The sequence below is a fragment of the Xyrauchen texanus genome, chromosome 44 (genome assembly GCF_025860055.1).
Source record: "Xyrauchen texanus isolate HMW12.3.18 chromosome 44, RBS_HiC_50CHRs, whole genome shotgun sequence".
Lineage (NCBI taxonomy): Eukaryota > Metazoa > Chordata > Actinopteri > Cypriniformes > Catostomidae > Xyrauchen > Xyrauchen texanus.
In genome coordinates, this window is record NC_068319.1 from 19,141,539 (window position 1) to 19,163,399 (window position 21,861).

At 37.8% G+C, this 21,861-nt stretch overlaps 2 protein-coding genes and 1 pseudogene across 2 annotated transcripts; all 3 read left to right on the forward strand.

Annotated features, from left to right (window-relative positions):
• The first annotated feature begins 5,404 nt into the window (after positions 1-5,404).
• Positions 5,405-7,105, forward strand: ponzr2 (plac8 onzin related protein 2). The gene is made up of 4 exons (XM_052118042.1): positions 5,405-5,510; positions 5,748-5,861; positions 6,192-6,346; positions 6,419-7,105. Exons 2-4 carry the CDS (start codon positions 5,756-5,758, stop codon positions 6,539-6,541), a joined length of 384 nt encoding a protein of 127 aa, XP_051974002.1. The 5' UTR covers positions 5,405-5,510; positions 5,748-5,755; the 3' UTR covers positions 6,542-7,105.
• Positions 7,106-15,373: 8,268 nt separating this feature from the next.
• ponzr10 (plac8 onzin related protein 10) lies at positions 15,374-19,240 on the forward strand. The gene is made up of 4 exons (XM_052118041.1): positions 15,374-15,505; positions 16,661-16,778; positions 16,927-17,114; positions 18,323-19,240. The coding sequence occupies exons 2-4, from the start codon at positions 16,676-16,678 to the stop codon at positions 18,581-18,583; spliced, it is 552 nt and encodes a 183-aa protein (XP_051974001.1). The 5' UTR covers positions 15,374-15,505; positions 16,661-16,675; the 3' UTR covers positions 18,584-19,240.
• On the forward strand, positions 19,041-20,646 carry LOC127636383 (UDP-glucuronosyltransferase 2A3-like; annotated as a pseudogene).
• Positions 20,647-21,861: the final 1,215 nt, after the last annotated feature.

Sequence of the window (21,861 nt, forward strand, 5' to 3'; positions counted from 1 at the left end):
GGATGCTACCAGGTCTTTCATGAGTAAGAGGCACTTAAGGCAAGGATGTAACCACATATTCAGGCAGTGTTTGGCAAGCTATTCCAAATATGTAGCAAGCTAAGCTACCAACTAATCAACAGAAACATTAGTTAAGCTAAGCTAAAAGCTACACTTCAGAATAAGTAGCAAGTTACACTACAAGCTACAAGCCACAATTAGCTTGCTACATTTAAGCTATTTCATTTTTTTTTTTCAACTGCAGATGCATGGAGCATACCGACATAGACAAAGCATCTAAAAGGCATATTCAGATGATGTTAATCAAATCCATGGTTCAGTATAATACAGTATACAAGTATACAGTGTGGAGCAAAATGTGTGCACATAAAATTTTAATTCATATTTTGACATACTGCATATACAAACATGTGTTCAATATGAAAATTCAGTATTTCTGCATTAGATTTATATATATATATATATATATATATATATATATATATATATATATATATATATATATGTAATGGTGATCTGAGCACTTTTCCGTTCTTCGTCATTTCCACAAGGGTGTTGCACAAAGGATTTGACGTGTGAATCCGTAACTTGTCTTGTAAATGTTTACTTTTTCTTTATCTTGTTACATTATAAGAGAAATCAAACTCAAAAACTTATTTACACTTATTCACGTTTCAAAAACAGGAACTCAAAGCTTTTTCCATGGTCAAAAGACTTTCTAGCACCAACCCTTCCTTGTTCCTTATTCTTCTTCAAAATTGTTACGTATACGTAACACACATAAACTAGTCAAAGTCACATGATACAATGCAAATAACAAAAAACATACATTTATCAAAAAACATAATCACTCTTAAAATAAGGAAAAATATTACTAATTTCTTAATGTTGTTTTTGGCTCTAACACTCCAGCCCCTAATTGTCTCTGCCAGAAGTATAACAATTATCTGGTTCAAATATTTGAATAGAGTCATAACAATAATTCCTTTTCTTTTAATCAATCTTTTTAGAAAATTCTAATTTTCTATGAAATTTCTATTCATTTATGTGAAGTTCCTATCCTTCTTCTGCTTCTTGCAATAAGCAGAGTTTTGTTATCGGTCTGTCCAACAGACAAGTTTTTGTCTGAACACAAGCACGTTGAACAATACCAAAAGCATCTGGTGTGGTCTTGAGGATTCTTCCCATAATCCAAGAACTTCTTGGGGCAGAATTAGCCACAATGAGAACAATGTCTCCCGGTACCATGTTTCTTTTCAATTTCTGCCACTTCTGTCGTTCCTGCATAGTGGCAGATATTCCTTAGTCCATCTAAACCAAAAGAGGTCTGCTATGTTTTGAATTTGCCTCCATCTTCTACGCGAATAACAGTCCTCCTTCACAAAAACTCCTAGTGGCATGACTGGTTGTTTTATCATCAGCAAAAGATGATTAGGAGTGAGAGGCTCCAGGTCATTTGGGTCATCTGATGTTTTAATAATCGGTCGATCATTTATAATGGCTTCAACTTCTCACAAAACTGTGTGAAGCCCCTCATCATCTAATATCTGTTGATTCAATAAAGAATTCAAGATCTTTCTAACTCTGCGGATTTGTCTTTCCCACACTCCTCCTTGATGCGATGCTGCTGGAGTATTGAAGATCCAGATTGATTCCTTTTCGGACAAGAACTTCAGCTATTTTGGACTGATTTAATTCTTGAATAGCTTCTTTAAGCTCTCTTTCAGCACCATTCTCAATGTATTGTAGTACTGTGAGGCTATCCGTCCAGAACACAGAGTCTTCAAGTTGTAACTGAAGCTCTTGTTTAAACATTCTGACCATCTTCGCTGCTACAACTGCTGCAGTCAACTCCATTCTACGGATTGTTATCTGTTTCAGAGGAGCATCTCTGGATTTACCCATTACGAATGAGCAGTGTTTTTCTCCACGCTCATTTGTGACTACTAGATAGGACACGGTTCCATAGCCATTTTCACTTGCATCTGTGAAATTATGTAATTAAGCAGACTTACACTGAAGTTTGACAATTGTTGTATATCTTTTTGCCACAAGAACCATTTTTTTACTTGCTTTTCTGGCATTTTCTGATCCCAGCCCAACTTATCTTTGCACAGTTGTCTCAAAATGAGTTTCGCTGGAAGGATACAAGGTGCAACAAGACCAAGAGGATCATATATAGAGCTAAACACTGAAAGCATTCCTCTTGTTGTAGTAGGTCTCTCCTGTACATTTATGGAGAACCTGAATGAATCTGATTCTGTGCACCACCATACTCCAAGAGCTCTTTCAATTGGTAGATGGCTTTTGTTAAAATCTAAGTCCCCGAACTCTATGGATCTTTCCTTTTCTGGAAATGATAACAGGACTTCTCTGCTGTTGCTAACCCACTTAGTCAAATGGAATCCACCTTTAGAGCACATAGATATAAGACTTTGCGATAGTTTGATTGCTGCATCCTCCGAGGCGACAGATTTTAAGCAATTGTCCATGTAAAAGTTTTGGAGAATAGTGTTGGCCGCTTCAGTTGTTTCTTCTGTTTTTCCATCCATTGCAGCCTTTCGCAAAGCGAAGCATGCACAACTGGGAGACGAGTTTACCCCGAACAGGTGCACCTTCATCCTGTATTCCTCTGTAGGCTTACTTAGATCTCCTTCCGGCCACCACAAAAATCGCAAAAGATCTGAGTCATCATCTGGGACTCTCACTTGGTAGAACATTGATTCGATATCTGCCATGAAATCAATTGGTTCTTGTCTGAAACGATTCAGTACACCAATTAGTGTGTTGGTTAGGTCAGGTCCCTGCAACAGTTGATTATTCAGTGAGAAGCTCTGGTAGGTCGCAGTGCAGTCAAAAACAACTCTAATTTTGTTCTTTTTCGGGTGATATATCCCATGGTGTGGAATATACCACACTCTCTCTGTTTGTTTTAGTTGTTCTGAAGGCACTTTTTTAGCATAGCCTTTGTCAAGTATGACTGACATGAAAGCTTTGTAGTCTTTGTGAAACTCTGGGTTCTTGCTGAGCTTTCTTTTAAGACCGATGGCTCTCTGCTCTGCTATGCATCTATTGTTGGGCAGTTTGATAGTATCGTTTTTAAAGGGCAATCCAATACAATAATGTCCACCTTTATACTATATTGACTGTTCCACGGACTGCATGAATTTCAGCTTTGTCATTGTAATTGTGTTCAGCGAAGTTTGCATTGAATTGCTCTTCCAACAGTGCTTCAATGTTCGCAACTGCTAACCTGTTCACAGTGAAACTTGGAGTTCTGACCTGGTCCGATTCGGTGCTCACATCTGTTCGCAAAGGCCCATTAACTATCCATCCTAATGCCGTCCTGATAGCGTATGGTCCATTTCCTTCACTGTTTATTATTTGCCATGGTTCTATTGCCTTGTGTGCATTAGTGCCAATCAGCAGGCCTACCTCTGCATTGAGTTGAGGAAGGCTAACTTGTCTTAGATAAGGCCAATTTTCCAGGTCCTGCTGTTGATGGATATTTTCCTGTTTTACAGGAATCTCTTTCTGCGTAAACACTTTTGGAATTTCTATGTAGTTTTTGCTTTCTAAACCACTTATTTCCAGATCTGTCAGAATGTGACTATGTACAGGTTTTTCTTTTCCCATAGTACAAAGAAGAATCTCTGTCTTTCTGCCTCTCAAGTTCAAATCTCTCATTAAAGACTCGGTGTAAAATGTTGCCGAACTTCCTTGATCAATGAAAGCATAAGTCTTTACTATTTTGTCTCTTTTCTTTGACTTGATCCTCACTGGAACTATAGCAAGAATGCATTCACTGTTACCGGCCCCAGTGTATCCACAAGTTTCATGGTCCATGGAAGTTCTTGTTATGTTCTCATCTCAACTGCTATATGTAAGACTGTTCACCTTCGTAATGTGCAAATTGCTTGAGTGCATTTTCAAACATTCTTGGCAAGTAAGTCTTTTCTTGCAGTCTTTGTTTAAGTGTCACACCCAAAGCACAATCCTTTTGTTTTCAAAAGTTCTATTTTATCTTTTTGTGCTTGCTCCTTAAACTTGAAACAGGATTTCAAGGCATGATTCTTTTGACAGAACACGCATGTGACACGTGAAATCAACTTTGAAACTAATCAACTTACTGAAAAGCAACTTGATTTAAAAACTAGCAAAGCTACCACCTCGCTACTCAGAAATGTATTTAAGCTAATAGCTTTGCAATTTGTATTGAATGTACTGCCCATTTACTGTGTTCAGGATTTGTGGGGACCAAATGTAATAACGTAATAATCAACCATGGAAAAAAACCCAAATCAGAAGACCACTATTATGAATATTGAGGGGGACATGTCCCCCTCAATGTCTATGGTGGTTACGTTCCTGACTTAAGGGAGATATTTAACGCATGCTACTAAATCCTTTACCTCAGCAGAGACAGTTCTAGATACCCTTTTAAGTGACTGGAGAAAAGTAATCGGATTCTGCTACCATCTGATAATAACTCTGATACTAAAGTCAACTGACTTTGTAAATTTGAGAAAGTGATTCCTTTGAATGTATCCATTTCAAGGTGTAATTTTATGATTCTAAAGGTTCTTGTAATTTAAAGTGTCTTGAGATTTCTGACTCTTAAGAAAATGTTGTCTAAGATAATTGCTCTATGTAGGCAGTGTTGGGTAAGTTACTCAAAGTAATCCGCTACAAATAATGAATTACTCCATTAATATTATAATAACATTACTTATGCTTCATCAAAAAAGTAATCACATTACTAATTACTTTAAATTTAAGTTACAGTTCTAAAACACTTTTCACAGACAATTTTTTGTTTTCCATCAACGGATTAAAAATAATGACTTCAAAATAATTTTCTCCCTTACCATGACTCATTGAGGGGGCACAAACCCTTCAACTGTCACAAAAAGAAATGCATACAGATATATACTGTATACGAACAAGCATAATTCATTTTAAAAATGCATTCTACATAAATAACATTTTACCCAAATAATGTAATTAAAAGTCATTAATTAAATGTCAGTTATTGTAATCTAATTGATTATATATAATGTAAAATATCACATTACTTTTGACTAAAAAGTTAATTGTTTACAGTAACTAATTATTTGAAATCAGATTACACCCAACACTTAGCATATGCTATCAGTTATTTCGATGGATGTTTTTTACCTAAAGCAGCTAGTTTCATGAGAAGCTATAAATATGTTTATTTTCATAAAATAAGCATGTCTGGAATCTTCCTAAACAATCCAACAGTCCGCACCCTGTTTAGTTTTTTCTGTGATGTATTTATATCAATGTGTAATGCTTGAAGGATGCTGACATTATCAGGTCCAACAGGTTGAGGAGGTTTTATAAGAAGTTCTTTTGTTCCAAGAGGATGATCATTTCTCATCTTTTGTCATCATCATCCACTCAGTATAAAAGCATGCTTGTTATTACAGATTTAGAATCAGCTGATATTTTCCAGAGTTCATTACATTGGATCTGACAACACACAGGTGAGTGTACATTTTCTACACAGATCTAAATAGCTTGTCATCACTCTGAACTGTTATGTGAGGCTAATAATTTAGCCATTTTTTTAGAACATGAATAATTTTCACTGTGAAACTTGCAAGTCCTCTCTCTAAATATGACATAAAGCTTTAACCACTTTTGTTTGGCTCAAAGGTGTTAAATGAGAGTTTGTGGTACTGAAGTCATAGCATGCTTCTTTTCCTGTTCTATATTTTTAGCTGTAAAGATGTCAACCACAATGGTAATCAAACAGCCACAGCCTGTTATGGTCTCCACAGAATCTGATAAATGGGGGTCAGGCATTTGTGACTGCTGCGATAATGTGCCTGAATGTAAGTGAGGTCGATGACTTTGCCATACAACTGTGGATAGTGGAATTTCAGTGACTTTCATCAATGCATAGTATGGAGCCATCCTTTTTTTTTTACAAATACAGTTTCCCTAAAGCAAAGTACTTTGCTCAAGAATCAACCATTGCTGGGTTTGATCTGAAAAAAACTTTTAATTACCAGCCCATGTCTCACTCGCAAAGCATTTACAGTATGTTACTATATTGTGTCTTAATGACATGGTGCAATGTACAATATTATAATTACTATGGACCTAGGTAAAAAACAAAAAACAAATATGAAGATTGTAATGATTCCACTCTCTGCGAACAGGCTGCTTTGCTTTCTGGTGTTTCTGGTGTTTTACCTGTACAAAAGCCAAGGAGCATGGTGAGTGTTTATGTCTCCCCCTGCTGGACGTCTGTGGGACCACCCCACCTATAACACTGGCTATGAGGGTCTCAATGCGCAATCGTTATGGAATAAAGGTGAGAATCATCAGTTATCAGAATCATCATTAGTTAAAGTTAAGTATATTATATATGTTTTTGTGTTTGTAGGGCACTATCTGTAATGACTGCGTGTTGGCCACATTCTGCAGACCCTGCGTTTGGTGTCAGCTGTCACGAGAGATGAAGGCTCGAGCTATACAAATCTCTCTTGTTGGTGCCAGGATTTTTTAAACAATTATGAAGATGCTATGCTTTTTTCGTGTATGTTTTAAAATTTTATAAGAAATTATGAAGGTAAACGTGTCAGCTAAAATAATGAAACATAGAAAGGGTTTCATATATTTATTCTGATGTGTCTGTATTTGAATTTGTATATAGTGTTTCAATTGTATGATTCTCGTTGACAGTACAGTAAATCACTTTTGATATATTTTGTGATAAAACACAAGGATATGTAAGTTTCCATCCAAGACTGCAGATTTACATGGCATCTGTGTTGTTTTGAAATTAATGACTTCAAAGTTTCTTGCTGTTGATGTTGAAGTTGAAAACTACGCAATAGATTTTCATTTATTGAAGTCTCTTTTAATACCTGTTATGTTATTTACTGTCAGATTAATTCAAACACACCGCACAACCAAATGACATTTGCTGAACAGCCACTGTTCTTAAAGAGACAGTAACATGTTAACGTTTGTTAAACATATACTCAATATAAATACTACAAATTATTCGTACAAAGAAAAAAAGCATGTAACAAAATGTGTAATAAATGTGTAAACATGTATATAATTAAAGGTGCAATAGTACATTATAAAACATTTTAACCACATCAAACACAATTTAACATATACAGGCTCCTACAGTATCTATGCAAGGGTTTGGTGAAATTCAGTAGAGTTCAGGCAGTTCTGGCTCATGCTGCAATATCTTTTCAACTCATCTGAATGATGAGATGCGTCCCATTCAGAAGCGATCATCCCAATACCCTGTTTCCTTCAAAGATTTACCATACATTGTGAGAGCTTTGAAGGTCTGAAGGTGTGGGGCTCAAAATAGTGGTAATTTGGTCATTGTTTGGGAAATTCTGTTTGGAATGACCCTATAGCTTGGCTACCATTATTATTCTTCCATCAAAAAGCACTGAGAAGGCATCATTTAAGCCTTTTGAAAGTGTCCAAATATCCCCTAGACTACATTACATTGACAGAATATTTAAATGGGCTATGAGTCTGTTTAAGAATGTTCTTAACTTCAAACTTCAGCTGTCAAAACTTACAAACAAGCCGTTAAATCTACTTTAAGATGGTCTATTTTCTTACTATAAAACCTGTAAATATTTCTAACTAATTTAAAGCTATTTTAAACTTTCTGACAAGGTTTTGTCAGACCAACATTATAGTTTGTCTCAACAAACTTTACATATCTAGTTTAATCAGTAATTGAACAACACAAAGTAAAATAGCAATATTGTTTTCCCCATCCACCAGAGCCAAGTAATTTTTGTTATACAGGGCAAACATGCAGTTATAGTAATGAATAGTATAATAAACATTTTGGTTCCACAGCCCTTTTGCACATGTTGCATGAATTTAGTAAATACTAATTTAGAAATATCAGTAACAATATAAACTTTATTGTTAATTTTACTCTATCAAAATCAGCAATGATTTCAAATTAAAAAAGATAAGTGAATCAAAATATGAAGGTAGCTTTTTGGGAAGTTATTATACAAGGTCTTCTACTTCAAGAAGATGGCATTATAAGATTAAAGAGTTTGATAAAGAGTTCAAAAAGGTAATTACAAACAGAATGGCAAAAGGGGGCTAGGGGCCCTCATAGTCACAGGGCCCAAAAATGTAAGGATATACAAACATTTGTTTTCAAAGTTGATGGGCCATGAGGCCTTGCAGCCCAGGCCCCCCTGGTAATCAAGGGGCCATGGGCACTGGCACCATTGGCCCAGTCCATAATTCACAGATGCATCCCAGATGTGAATTACTTTATTTCTTCTCCTGAACAAAACCGAAGATTTTTAGAAGAATATCTCAGCTCTGTAGCTCCATAAAATGCAAGTGAATGGTGGCCAGAACTTTGAATCTTCAAAAATCACATAAAGACAACATAAAAGTGGTCCATATACAGGGGTGTAGCACCAAATTTTGGGCCCCGGGCACATAACCTTCCCTAACGTCAAATCCTGTGGGCAAGCCTCTGTTGGAGATAGCGTTCCCCTTACGCTGTCCACCAAAGAAGATAAAGAGCTGCTCAGAGTGTCTAAAGCTCTGCGTGTGATCCAAGTAGGTGCGCAAGGCACACACCGGACACAGCAACGCTAAGGCTGGGTCTGCCTCCTCCCGGGGTAGCGCTTGTGGGTTCACAACCTGATCCCTGAGAATTGGTCATAGGAACCTTGGGCATGTAGCCCGTCAGGGTCTCAGGATAAATTGAGAGTCTGCCGGACCGGACTCTCAGGCAAGAGTCGATGACAGAGAACGCTTTTAGGTCCCTAACCCATCTTCAAGGAGAGGGCCTTTCGTTTGACTGATTCCCATCCAAGGGCCAGACGTGGAGGTTCCAGAGGTCTGGGCATGAATGCCAGAGGTTGCACCGTCCCTGAGAAAGAAAGTCCTTCCTCAGTGTAATTTGCCAGTGAGGTGCTGTCGCGAGGTTCAGAGAACCGAGTCCTAGTGGGCCAGTAGGGGGCCACGAGAATGACTTGTTCCTCAGCCTCCCTGACATTGCACAAGACTTGTGCAAGTAGGCTCACTGGGGGAAATGTGCACTTGTGCAGCCCCTGTGGCCAGCTTTGTGCCAGCGCGTCTGTGCTGAGGGGGGCTTCGGTCAGAGAGTATCAGAGCGGGCAGTGGGTGGAATCTCGGGAGGCAGACAGAACCAAGCCCAAATCAGCTGGAACACCTGAGGGTGGAGTCTCCACTCTCCACTGAGCATTACCTGTTGTGACAGCGTGTCCGTTGTGGTGTTTAGGTTTCCCGGGATATGAGTGCCGTGCAGCGACCTCAGGCGCTGTTGACTCCAAAGGAGGAGATGGCGGGTGAGTTGCAACATACGGGAGGACCTTTTACTGATATGTCTGGCCAATAAAAGTGAACCGTAGAAAGGGTCTTTGACGGGATAATATTTAGACGTGAAAGTACGCATCCTTCAGGTCTACAGCCGCGAACCAATCTTGATGCCGGACACATGTTAGAATACGTTTCTGCATCAGCATCTTGAACGGGAGTCTGTGTAAGGCCCAGTTCAGAACTCGAAGGTCCAAGATTGTCCGCAAACCACCGCCTTTCTTGGGTATGATGAAGCAAGGGCTGTATAAACCTTCTCCATCTTGGCTGTAGGGACAGGCTCTATCGGGTCCTTGCGCAGAAGGGTTGCGTTCTCCGCATGCAGGGCAGAGGCGTTTTCGCATTGCACCAAGGTAAAGCGGATGCCACTGAAACAGGGTGGGCGCCTGGCGAACTGAATCGCGTAGCTGAGTCGGATGGTCCTGGCCAGCCACCGCAAGCTGCCTGGGGTTTCGCCGCTGCAGGGGGACATATGGGGTGCGGGATCTTGAGCCGTGGTGGGGCAAGATATGTTGGATGGCCTCCATCTGCTTCTTCACTGCTGAGAACTGCTGGGCAAAGTCCTCTACGGTGTCGTTGAATAGGCCGATCTGGGAGATGTGGGGCATTGAGAAAGCGAGCCAAGTTTGGGTCCAGCATCTCGATCGGATTCAGCCACTCCTGCAGGAAAGGGAGCACTGACCCGACTGCGTACCTCTGTGGTTCTCCAGATTGGGAAGAACACCAATTTGCGAATAAGCACCACTTTAGGGCATAAAGCCTGGTAGAGGAAGCACTGGCTTGAGTGATCATGTCTATGATGTCTGGTGGTAGACCATTTCGATCATCCGCATCCCATCCAAGGGCCAGACGTGGAGGTTCCAGAGGTCTGGGCATTTTACTGCTGTTCCGAGCAGTAAAAGGTGCCCTCCACGACTTCGTCAGCTCATCGTGCACCTCCGGGAAGAAAGGAACTTTGGGGTGGGGGACTTGGGGGGGGTTGGTGTGGCTTTGAGTGCGCCCCGTGCCACGGAACCAATCATCTAGCCGCGAGGGCTGAGCTGAGGATGGAGGGTTCCAGCTCAGCCCAACACTTGTGGCGGCCCGAGCAAGCATAGCGGACAGCTCGGCATGGGCCTCAAACTGAGCGGGCACACCCAAAGGCACCAGCCCAGTCGAGTCCACAGAGTCGAAGTCCGCCAAGACGCTCTCTGTTGCAGCGGCGAAACTTTCATCTAGCTCGGGGGGTCCGAAAGAGACATCAGACTGGCAGGTCTCATCTCAGACTAGGACGGAGGCAGAAGAGCCTGCTGGGGAACGGGTGGTCCGCGGGGATTTACCCAGCTAAACCGCACCGTTATACTCCCAAAATTCCCCCAGAAGAAGGAAAGCCGTGACCGCAACATTGCCATGGTCATGTTCTCACAGTGAGAACATGAACCATCCACAAACGCTGCCTCAGTGTGTTATCTGCCCAGACACGTGAGGCAGCGCCCATGGCCATCTGAAGCGGAGAGTTAAAGAACGCATCCAGGAATAACACAAGGACAGAAGGGCATTTTGAAAAAGATGCATCTTTAAAAAGACGTTCAACTTCCAAGTGTTGTACTCTTTTAGAGAAATATACTCTTTTAGCTGTATATACTCTTTTAGATGGCTGTCGAATCACCCAGGGGCGTAGTCTGCACTGAGGTGCAGAGAAGAGAAAAGCCACTGATTTGCACCATATCTCCAACAGCATACGCTCTTGTAGAGGTGAGTGTAACAGTAGTGGATTTATTCAACTGGATTTATTTCTCAAAGATAGAGGTAAACAACGCTCTGAAGAGAGACCCCTAGTGTCACTACATTGACACAACGTCGAGTGAGCGACAGAAGAGGAACTTTAAAGAGAGAGACCAGTTACATCCCAAGAATACCAACCTCGGAAGAGAGAGAACAGCTACTATTCAAGAAAACAAACTTGACAAAAGAAGTATAGAAAAAGTATAGAAAGCTATCTAGTCAACTAGAGGAGTTAAATAAGAATATGGCTGATCTTTAGTGTAAATTGAAAATGAAATAAATATCAAATAATAAAAAGATTAAAAGATACATTTGGGTACAAACAATTTGAAAGAATTTGTATAACTGTACATAGTGAGAGCAGAAGATACTTTAGAGGAGCAGATCTGCTGATCAGAGGAATGAGGATTATTATTTGATTGATTATTCTGGCAATCAGTATCATATCAAACACAAAACAACACTGAAAATCATTTGCTGATCTGTTGTTACAGGTTCTGGATTATTGCAGAATTTATTTATGAGTATGATGATGAGGCCTGTGTCTTTTACCATGGATAAGGTATCTAACACCACACCATCTTACTTTGTTCTGGATCTTTGAGGGGGAAAAAACTGTTACATCACAACTATATTTGTATTCAGTATTTTAATAATTAGCATAGTTTTCACAATAGCATGTTATTAATAGCTTCGAATCAATCTACAGACAGTGTATTTCACTTCAAGTTTTAAATACAAGATATATATGCAAAATGGCATAGGCCTACACACTTTTCATGTCTATATTGTCATGTACAGTATGCACCAGTAACAAGTATCGGCTCTATATAATTTTAACTGGCCGAGCCAGGCTGAGGCTGGGTGTGCTTGTAGGGGGGCAACTGCATTATACCTTAAATGTTCTATGCACAAGTATTTATTTTTTAATATTTGCAAAAATTCTATTTTGTGATGTCAACCAAATTTAATTAACAATTATGGAAATGTATGAACATGTTTGCGCCATGTTGTTCTTTAGAATGAAAAATACCATAAAAAGATTGAGTAAAAGTGAATGCCACATCAATAATTTAGGTTCAGATTTAAAATAGCAATAACAAAAAAATATATTATACATGCTATTTGTTCCTCAAGGTGGCAGTGTGGTTTCAGTGATTTGCATGCTATTTGATGAAGAAACAACATGAATGTAAACTACTGTGTATCTGGTAAAACATATGAACAGTATGATATTGCTATTGTCATTTGGGTGACCTACTGATATTATATAAGTTTTATATCTATTTAGACTCAATAAGTGCCTGAGGAAATACTTATGTGAAGCTTATGTGTAATGTGTAGATAAATATGTGTTTGACAGGCAGTTGCATCTCATGAAATTTCCATGTGAAATTAATGAATCATGTTCTGGATTTGTCAAGTCATTTTTATTTGTATAGCACTTTTCACAACACACATAGTTTCAAAGCAGATTTACAGAACTTTATGCTTCAACAGAAAATTAAGCTGCAATGTCATTGTGCGGTTTGATAAAAACAGTATTTTAGATTATTTAGATATAAAACATTATTAATAAATAATATTTGTTTTTAGACCCCACAGTGACCCCACAGAAGGGAGTATTTGCCCCTCTGGCTAAACAGCATGAATTGAATGCCAATATTAATTATCTATTTCTATGTTTTTGTTTTATATGAACTGTAAGATTAATGACTAAAATTCTTTGAAGTCCATCCTGAATTAACTTTGGAAGTCCACAGATGCGTTTTCATTTTCCATTTGGCTGATGAAGGCTTTAGCTGGAAATTCATTGATTGTCTATGTATTCCATTGTAAGAGAGAGTGTAGTCCATCCTTTGACCAAGGTGATGCAGGCAGAGGTCAGTGAGGTGCATTGCAGTTCAACTGGAAGCTTTTGGCAAATGAATTGGGTTTTTGTGTAGAATGATCTGAATGGCGTACTCCCATGAGATGAAGACTGTACTCATAATAGTTTTCTATAAAAAGTGTTTTTATTATACATGGTGTGTGTCACCCCCGTTTTGCCATGTTTAAATTACATGGTATTGTGTGTTTCACTAAACGTCAAAGAAGAAAATCCTTGCTCTCATTGGCTGCCGCCTATGTAGATACGTGTGTCTATGCTTAGCAAAGTGTTGTTTGTTGACCCGAACAGTGAAAAGGACACAATCAAACATACTTATTATTGTACTTTAGAAGTGGAGACAACAAGAAATTCAGTAGCTGTACTGCCGAAGAATCGATAAATGTCCGAAGCAAGAAGACAGAAAGACTGGCAAAGACATAAAACTAGAGTAAACATTGGTACGGCGTACAAGAGGTGGAAAGATTTGATGACGGAGATAAACATTTCAGATACAGTAGTTGTTTCTTTTTTGTTGGACAGTTAAGACATTATTAATTTGTTTAGACCAGTCTCTCAAATAGTATTAGTGGAATTTACAGTCAACTCTATACATGTTTCCCTCAAACTTTTTTACAGTGTAGTTAATGAATGTTAGTAATGGACAGTTTTCAGCTGTATTTACAACTGCAACCAGAAAGCAACATGAAATTAAATTTTCTTTGTTATCACAGCTATTATAAGGAGGCACAGCGATTGTTGTGGATTTTGAGTTAAACATGACATTGGTTTGCTTGGAAACAAAACGAGTTCTTCAAATACAACATTAATGGACATGCTAAATTGCTAAATTTGATCATCAAAAACAATTCTAATCTTTCCTTTACCATGACATTCTGTATCGCTAGATAATTGAGGTTTATTTCACACTAAGCAGTTCTCTAATAAAGGTAATGGCTGTCTTTAGAAAAAACTTGAAACATAGTCTCCAAAGATTATATATATGAAGGACTATAATAATCTGTCCTTAACTGTAAAAGCCTGTTCGCTTGAATTCTGACATTTGTTTTTAGGGAAAGCAATTATATAATAGTTGTAATAAATAACTTTAGAAATTACCTCAAACTCTGACATTTTTCAGATGATCATGCTGATCCATGTCAATAGATGGCAGTACAGCATCTAACACCACTGTCATATCTGTACTTAAAGTACACGAAGAACAGCAATGCTAATGCTAGTTGCTCCTTTAAAGCAGATTTAAAAAATATGAGAAGTGTTTCCTGTTCCACCGGAACTGATGCAGCTTAACTATGGATACATTTATGTTAATTAAGTTGATGGATAAATTAGGTGTATACCTAGCTGAATAGGTGACTCTTTAGTCTAGACTTGTTGAATACTGACCTATGACAGCGAATGACTGCATTTGCTTGTATGGAATTATATGAGACACTGTCTTCTGAGGTGCTATGGCAGATGGTTGCATAATTCAAATTTTGGTCATTACTACTGTGCTACGATGGAATATCTGGTTCAGACAAAGCTTTGTTCCGTACTAACTAATTTAGCCACAGTACTGAATAAAGGATTGTTGTGGTTATTTTCTATGAGTTTGCTCACTTATGCAGACCTGGCAGCTTTTAGGGCCTGTTTGTAGCTTTCCTTCCATGTACTGTGAAACACCTCTAATTTTATACTCTTCCACTTGTCCTGATTTGTTGCATCATCTCTTTGATTTATCTTATAAAAATAAAACGTCAAAATATATTTAATTAAATTATTTTCTAATTGTTTTGAAAATATTTATCAAATTTGGGCATTTTGTAGATCCATTTGTGATAGATATATGTGCCGGGTCAAAGACTTGAATATGTGTTACCCATGCATTTAAGGGTGAACCTGATTTTAGGGTGATACATTTGCTTACTAACCTTTTCTATGTAAAGTTAAATGCCGACATATGAAGACGTAGCACTGTAAACCCTAATCCCAAAAACTTTACAGCTCAAATAATGCACAGTTTTAGCAGACTGATTAATGTAAGTGCTTTAATAAAATTAATAGCATCACATTTCTGCCTTTAAACCCTCCAAAAATTGTCCCCATTCACTTCCATTGTAAGTGCCTCATTGTAACCTTGATTTTTGCTTTTAATAAAAAAATAAATAAAAAAAATTCTAGAGATGTGTCAGAAGCAATTTTTGTGGTCCTCAGGATTAAGCTACAAATGCTGTGGATTGACCTGAACTTTTGAACCAGGAAGATTCCTTTAACATAAAAAAAAAAGAATTAAAATGGCCATAAATGGTGAAGGCACAACAGGTGTAGAGAGATTCACAAACGTATCTTGATTTGAATTCCTCACTCAGTCAAATGTTTTCAGGTTTGGCTGCATATTTTTGTAATGAAACCTTGCGCCTATAAGTCAATTTACATTTTTACAGACATTGAAAAGTTGCACAATTGAAGAGAGAGCAAGTAAGCCATTTTTCATATGTTTTATTTTCTTTAGCACCTACAGTAAGTGGGATTTATATAATGATTAGCAAATGAATAATTATTTTTTTGCATGACCATCTGTTAAGAAAAACTGTTAAGGACAACGTTAAATGTAAAAAACATAAAATTTTATTTGTGTAATTTATATATGTATGAACTCATTTATTTATTTTTCAGAATGTCCTCTACTGAAATAATTAGTTAATAGTTATAGAATTAAAAATGTTGTGTGAAATTGGCTATTGATAAGGTACTACAACCTACAGTTATTAATTTCTAACTCTCAATTGGCTCTTTTGTTTCAGTTACATCATGCTTGATCATTTGTGAAGCAATAAAAGTTCTGAAACTATTCAAAATAGTTGAATACTAAACTATAAATTGTATTGAATAACATAAATGTTGCAGAAAACCTTGTGACAAACAAAATTGGACTGTTGTGATGATTACACATGTTTGCTAAATTACTTTACAAACACGGACATTTCCCATTATCAATAAGATTGTGTGCAACAAATCTTCATTAATGTATTTCTTTTTTAATATGAATAATAATGTATTCATATTTTATTAATTAAATAGTTTGCATAAAACATTTATTGAATGAATACATTTTCGGATAATTTTATTATTATTTTTATACTTTGTAATTAAACTAAGTAACTTTGTTCTGTATATACAGACATTAGAACACTAATCTTTCAGTTGAGTGTACTCACAAGCTATGAACAGCAAAAACCAGATGAACAGGTTCACGTGCGTCATGGACAACTACCCAGCTGGCACTCATCAGAGTAAAAGTATCATGTTTGAAAAATGAAACAAAGAATTGCTTTGAATTTGTTAGGTTGAACTAACAGGTCTCTGAAGAAAAATAACTTGTCCTTTACACATTTACATCTTACCATTAATATGGCAATGTTACAGTATGTAATTATTTATATTAATTCTATTTTTACATAACCCACTACATTTCTCAAATATTGTTTTACTGTATTAAATAAATATTTACTTCACAGATATAGAATAATTACTGGTCCAGAGGGTAGCTGGAAATTCATATATCAGTAGTACATACAGTATTTCAATAGTATCAGCAATAACATTTGCTCTCTTGTTATTCTTCTATATCAGTAAGGCTAAATAATTATGGCGACTACCGTGGTTGTCCAACAGCCTTATATGAAGGCAAACACTCAAATGAGTGCCTGGAGTACAGGACTGTTTGACTGTTGCCAGGACATGAATTCTTGTAAGTACACTTTGTAAGTGGGTAATTCCTCGTAAAATATATATATATTCCATTTTTACTGTTCATATTAACTGTTTTTTATAAAAGTAATCCACTGTCTAAGATCGATAGACAAGAAGGTGAGAATTACTGTTTTTCTTGCCCTCAGGTTGCTATGCGTTCTGGTGCTGCCCATGCTTTGCCTGCTCCACCACTGGGGAGTTTGGGGAGAGCACCTGTCTGCCTGTGATAGACCTGTTAGGCCCAGGTCTTATGGCTGCTTTCGGAATGGTAGTATGTGTGCCACCTGTTACTTTGGGAATGAGGGTGGCAGTTCGTCACAGATACGACATTGGGGTGAGTTTTACCCTCTGAGAAAGATCTCAAATGTGGAATGTGATGCAAAGTTTCATTGGCAACATGATCTTACGGGAAATCGTCAAGTTAGTTTCTTCATTCAAATCTTGATCCTTATGTTCCAAATTCTGGACCAGCATTGTAGGCTACCATGCAGCAAATGTCTTGAATGACCTCAAATCTGCAGTACAGTGTCTTTGCTGTCATTTCCGTTTTGATAGCCGCTACTGAGGTTCTACATTATCAAAACAATAAATGAAAGAATGCTGTTTTAGTCTCTGAAGTGTTAGAGTTAGGTTTAGGGTTTAGGTTAGGAGTTTATTAATGTAATTCTTAAAATATTCCATTCAGATTCTTACTCGTGTCTCACGTGAACAACATGATCACACAGTAGGTCACAATGTTGTTCCAGACTCTTCCAGTACCCTAGAATCGGCCACATTATGCTGACTCACTGACAAGCTCCATCTCCTATCAGACACGTTCGCTACGGCTCTAATGTGTTTACCATCCACTGTGGCAAAACCGGAAGAATGTTGCATCAGCAGCGACCGAGACCTGGGTTTGGATACCACGTTGAAACCAGGAAGTAAACACATTCGCATCAGTGACAAGTGTGCTTCGGAGGTTGCAATTTTCCCTCTAACATTACAGTTTTACTCCACTGACAGTTAGGTTTAGGTTTGAGATATGGGTTAGGGGGTAAAGTTTATAAAACTAAAAAAGCAATTCCATTTCTGCAATTCAGAAAGAAGAAACTGATCTTAGCAGTCAAAGGAATCAACCGCCTGTCGTTGATTTCCTACAGATCAGTCATATAAAGTACTTAAAATCAACAACTTAAAATCAATAGTTTAATGTATTTCCATCGTTTATACTTTAATTATAACTATATTGATTAGATTATTGTAGTTTTTTGGCCACATTAAAGACATTAAGTACACAGTCTTGAACCTTTATCTTTTCAGATGATATTCTTTCTTTTCTTTTTTCAATTTGAATCAAAACTTATAGTATTGTGATTCACCTCTGAGCTGGTTGATTTGGTTCATGGCTTAGAACTTTTGTGAAGACTTCTATGAAATCCTTATGGAAAAAATGCAGAACCAAGATGGTTGAAAAAGTGGGAAGGAACTGTTGTGCACTTTATAGGGAAGTAAACAGAATAAATTATATGTGTGTATGTGCTTGTGTGTGTGTTTCAATAGGGCAGTCTCTTTGAGGATATCCTGATGTCCTGTTGTTGTGTCTGGTGTTCCTGGTGTCAAATGAACAGAGAAATCAAAGAACGCAAAAAACCCATCACCGTAGTGACCATGCAGCCTGTGGTTCAAGCTGTTCCCATAACAACCACCACAGAAGTTCTCTCTGTCAGACAGCAGTCGACTGAAGTGATGGGCATGGCACAAGTAGCAGTCGCACCACCGATCCAGACTGGTTCACCTGTTGTCATGACAGTTGTTCCATAGAAGGTTGCCCAGCAGCCACATGGATGTGACATGAAAGCTTTTGACAGATTGTTCAGGTTTAATATGTATCGAATCTTGATAAAGTGTTTCAAGGCCATCTTTTCTATAATTTAGTGTGAGTCTTAAACAGAAGTGTCCAGACAACTTTTTGTTTTAAAGACAGCATACAGCTTGATGACTCATGCAGCATCTTGTAATTTCTTACTCATTTTATTTTATGTTAAATGTATCAAATGAAAATAAAATATTAAATCTGAGGTTTGCAATGTGGACTCTCAAATGCCACTGTATAAAAAATAACTTCTTTCTAAGTTTCTAAAATATTCAATATTATATAGCAATTAAAACTGACTATGATGCTGTTTTTGTAAAATGCAAAAAAAAAAAGACATTTTGCACTGTTTATAATGGTGACAAGATCCTGCTTTTCCCCGTTGATGGCAGCCATTGGGTGAACATGGAGGTACTGATTTGAATATGCAGTAACAGTAGAAGATGATCGCACTATGACGCACTTCTTTATGTGACATGGCAGAGGCGTCATGCCCATTCAGACTGAGGGGGCATGTGCCCCCTTAGATTTTTGAGTGAAGAGGATTTTTAATGGATTATTTGACATTCCAAAGCCTTGTACCTTTGAAAATTAAATTAAATGATTATTGCATGTAAAAAAGAATGTCTGTGGGAGAAATCTTTCATAACATATCTATATTTTGTCAGTCCAATTGAGTCATATGTTCCGCTTTAGGTGGCGTACCATGGCTGTTTCGGAGATCCCACTCACGGGGAAGGTCCAGCACCAAAGGAAATCACAGTGTTATGGTCATAAAAAACTAATTAATTGCATCAACTTCAGTGCAGTTAACGTTTGCATATGTTTGTGTTTGATTGGTCGCTGAAAGAAAGAGATAGAACTGGACATGTTTGAGAATGCAGTACAAAGAATCCAAAAGGCCGCATGAAGGGGCCAATAATTGGGGCACTGGTCCAGATTTCTGAACTGATTGGCATCCTGCAGGTGCCTCACAGAGCAACATGTTCCATGCTCACCACCATGCTGGAGAACAAATGTGTCAGATGACACAAATAAAGGAGGCATACTATGACTTGATGCTCACTGACCCTGACATGCCTTGTTGGGTTATCTTGGCACACAACCAACACCTGCCAGTGGTATACAATGTCCGTTGAATGAGTTTTGGAGAGTGTCACTTCTCCATTGCACCCTCTCCAATCTCCTATGTACCTGTGCTTGGTTCAGGTCTGACGAATTGCATGGGACTGTTTGAGAAGAGCTGGAATCTTCTGCATTACGTGCAGCTCATGCTGGAATGCTGGCTGGTGATCCCCATGTACACCAACTTGTTACTCAACTACTTCCCTGCTGACACTGACCTCCTAACTATGCAATGTTCTGCAGAGCTATGGCTCATGCTTGTAGACTTTGTATTTGAGTTCACACGATCTTCAATATCAAACCTAGTCTATATTTGTGGGCTTCCAGTGTTGTCCATCCAAGCCTCTCCCTGCCGAGCTTCAGGAGTTTATGCAGAGTTCAGGGGAACATGGTGTGGTTGTAATGTCTCTGGGAACTCTAATTGGAGTATTTCCCAAAGAGGTAATGGAAGCCATTGCTGCAGCTTTTGCCTGTATCCCTCAGAAGGTGGTTTGGAGGTTTATAGGCAAGAGATCATTAACGCTAGGCAATGACACCCTGCTTCTTGAATTGATACCACAATATGACTTGCTGGGCCATCTAAAACCCATGCTTTGTGGCTCACAACGGCACCAATGGGCTGTACGAAGCCATCTATCATGGGGTGCCTGCTCTGGATATCGGCAGAACATGTGGAGGCTCTCTGAGTTACACCAAGATCAGCCTGAGCATCCCCTTGACAAAGCAATTTTCTGGATTGAATTTGTCCTGTGCAATAAAGGTACAAACCATCTGCAAGCTAAGGCCTACATGCCCTTGTACCTATTGCTGTCTAGATGTGGCTGCATTGGTTTTCTCTGTACTCCTGCTAACTCCGGGAGTCATCTACACAATCTGGACACAATGACGAAAAAGAGAGACGAACAAGGCAGTGAAAGACAGTAATAATAAAGCTTTGAAGGAAAGCAGGAAGATCCTGAAAGAGACCATTAATATTCTGAAAGAAAGCAATATGATTTTGAAAGAAAGCAATAACATTCCAATTCTGAAACTAAGAGCAAGCAAAAAAAAAAAAAGAATTCAGTGAATAGGCAAAGAATTCAGAGAGCTATATATTCTATTGCTGCCTCTTCCTTTTCTATTTTTTGTTTTTCCATATTTCATTTTCTTTTCCCTCTATTTCTTTCTTTCTTCTAATTCTGCTGTTTCTTTCCTTTAGCTCTTGCTATTCCCTGCCAAAAATAAACTGTATGCTGGTGATTAGGTGCAGATCACTTCCTGGAATCCTTAAAGTTTCTTGTAATCCTCCTTATGGCTTAACAATGAATTTAAGCCTCAGAGACTAAAGCATTGATAATGATGAAAAAAAAATCTACTTCTTGAAAGAATGAAGATTTTTATGCATATTTTGTTTTGTGGTGAATTTTTTCAATGCTGGGAATTTAGGGTTGTAAAATTTCACCATTGTTTTTTAGACAATAAGCTAAAGTTCTGAATTCACAAATAAATCCAACAGAAAAACGTAGGCCTTTTTAAATTTTCCTATTTAAATCTAATTATGGCTATTGATATTGATGGCATATTTGGTGTAATAATACAAGTAATAAAAAATAACCATCTCAATGTATTATAGTATATAGAATTTACAATGAGTAGCATAAACAAATATTTTTAATGAAGGAGCAGCTAAAAATCATTTGCTTGATAATATGATTTAATGAATACACACACACACACACACACACACACATATATATATATATATATATATATATAGGTCAAATACTGCTATTGCAATTGTGCCAACCAGCCATGGCCTTTTTGTGTGACTTTTTTTATGTGATGCAAAAAATGTTCACACCAAAACAGTGTCAGCTAATGTTATGTGTAGTTTTTACCTATATTTACTGAATATTACAATGGTGTGTCGTAAGCTTGCAGGAAATCTATTTACATTCATATGCATGTGTAATTTCAGAAATGTAACTATTGATTGTAACCACTCACATTTCATTATGTAAAACATGGTTAATTAAAAATATAATGATTTTTTAAATGCACACACTTATCAAAATAAAAAATTTAAACAAGGATTCAAGATCACCAGCAGATGGCGCTACAG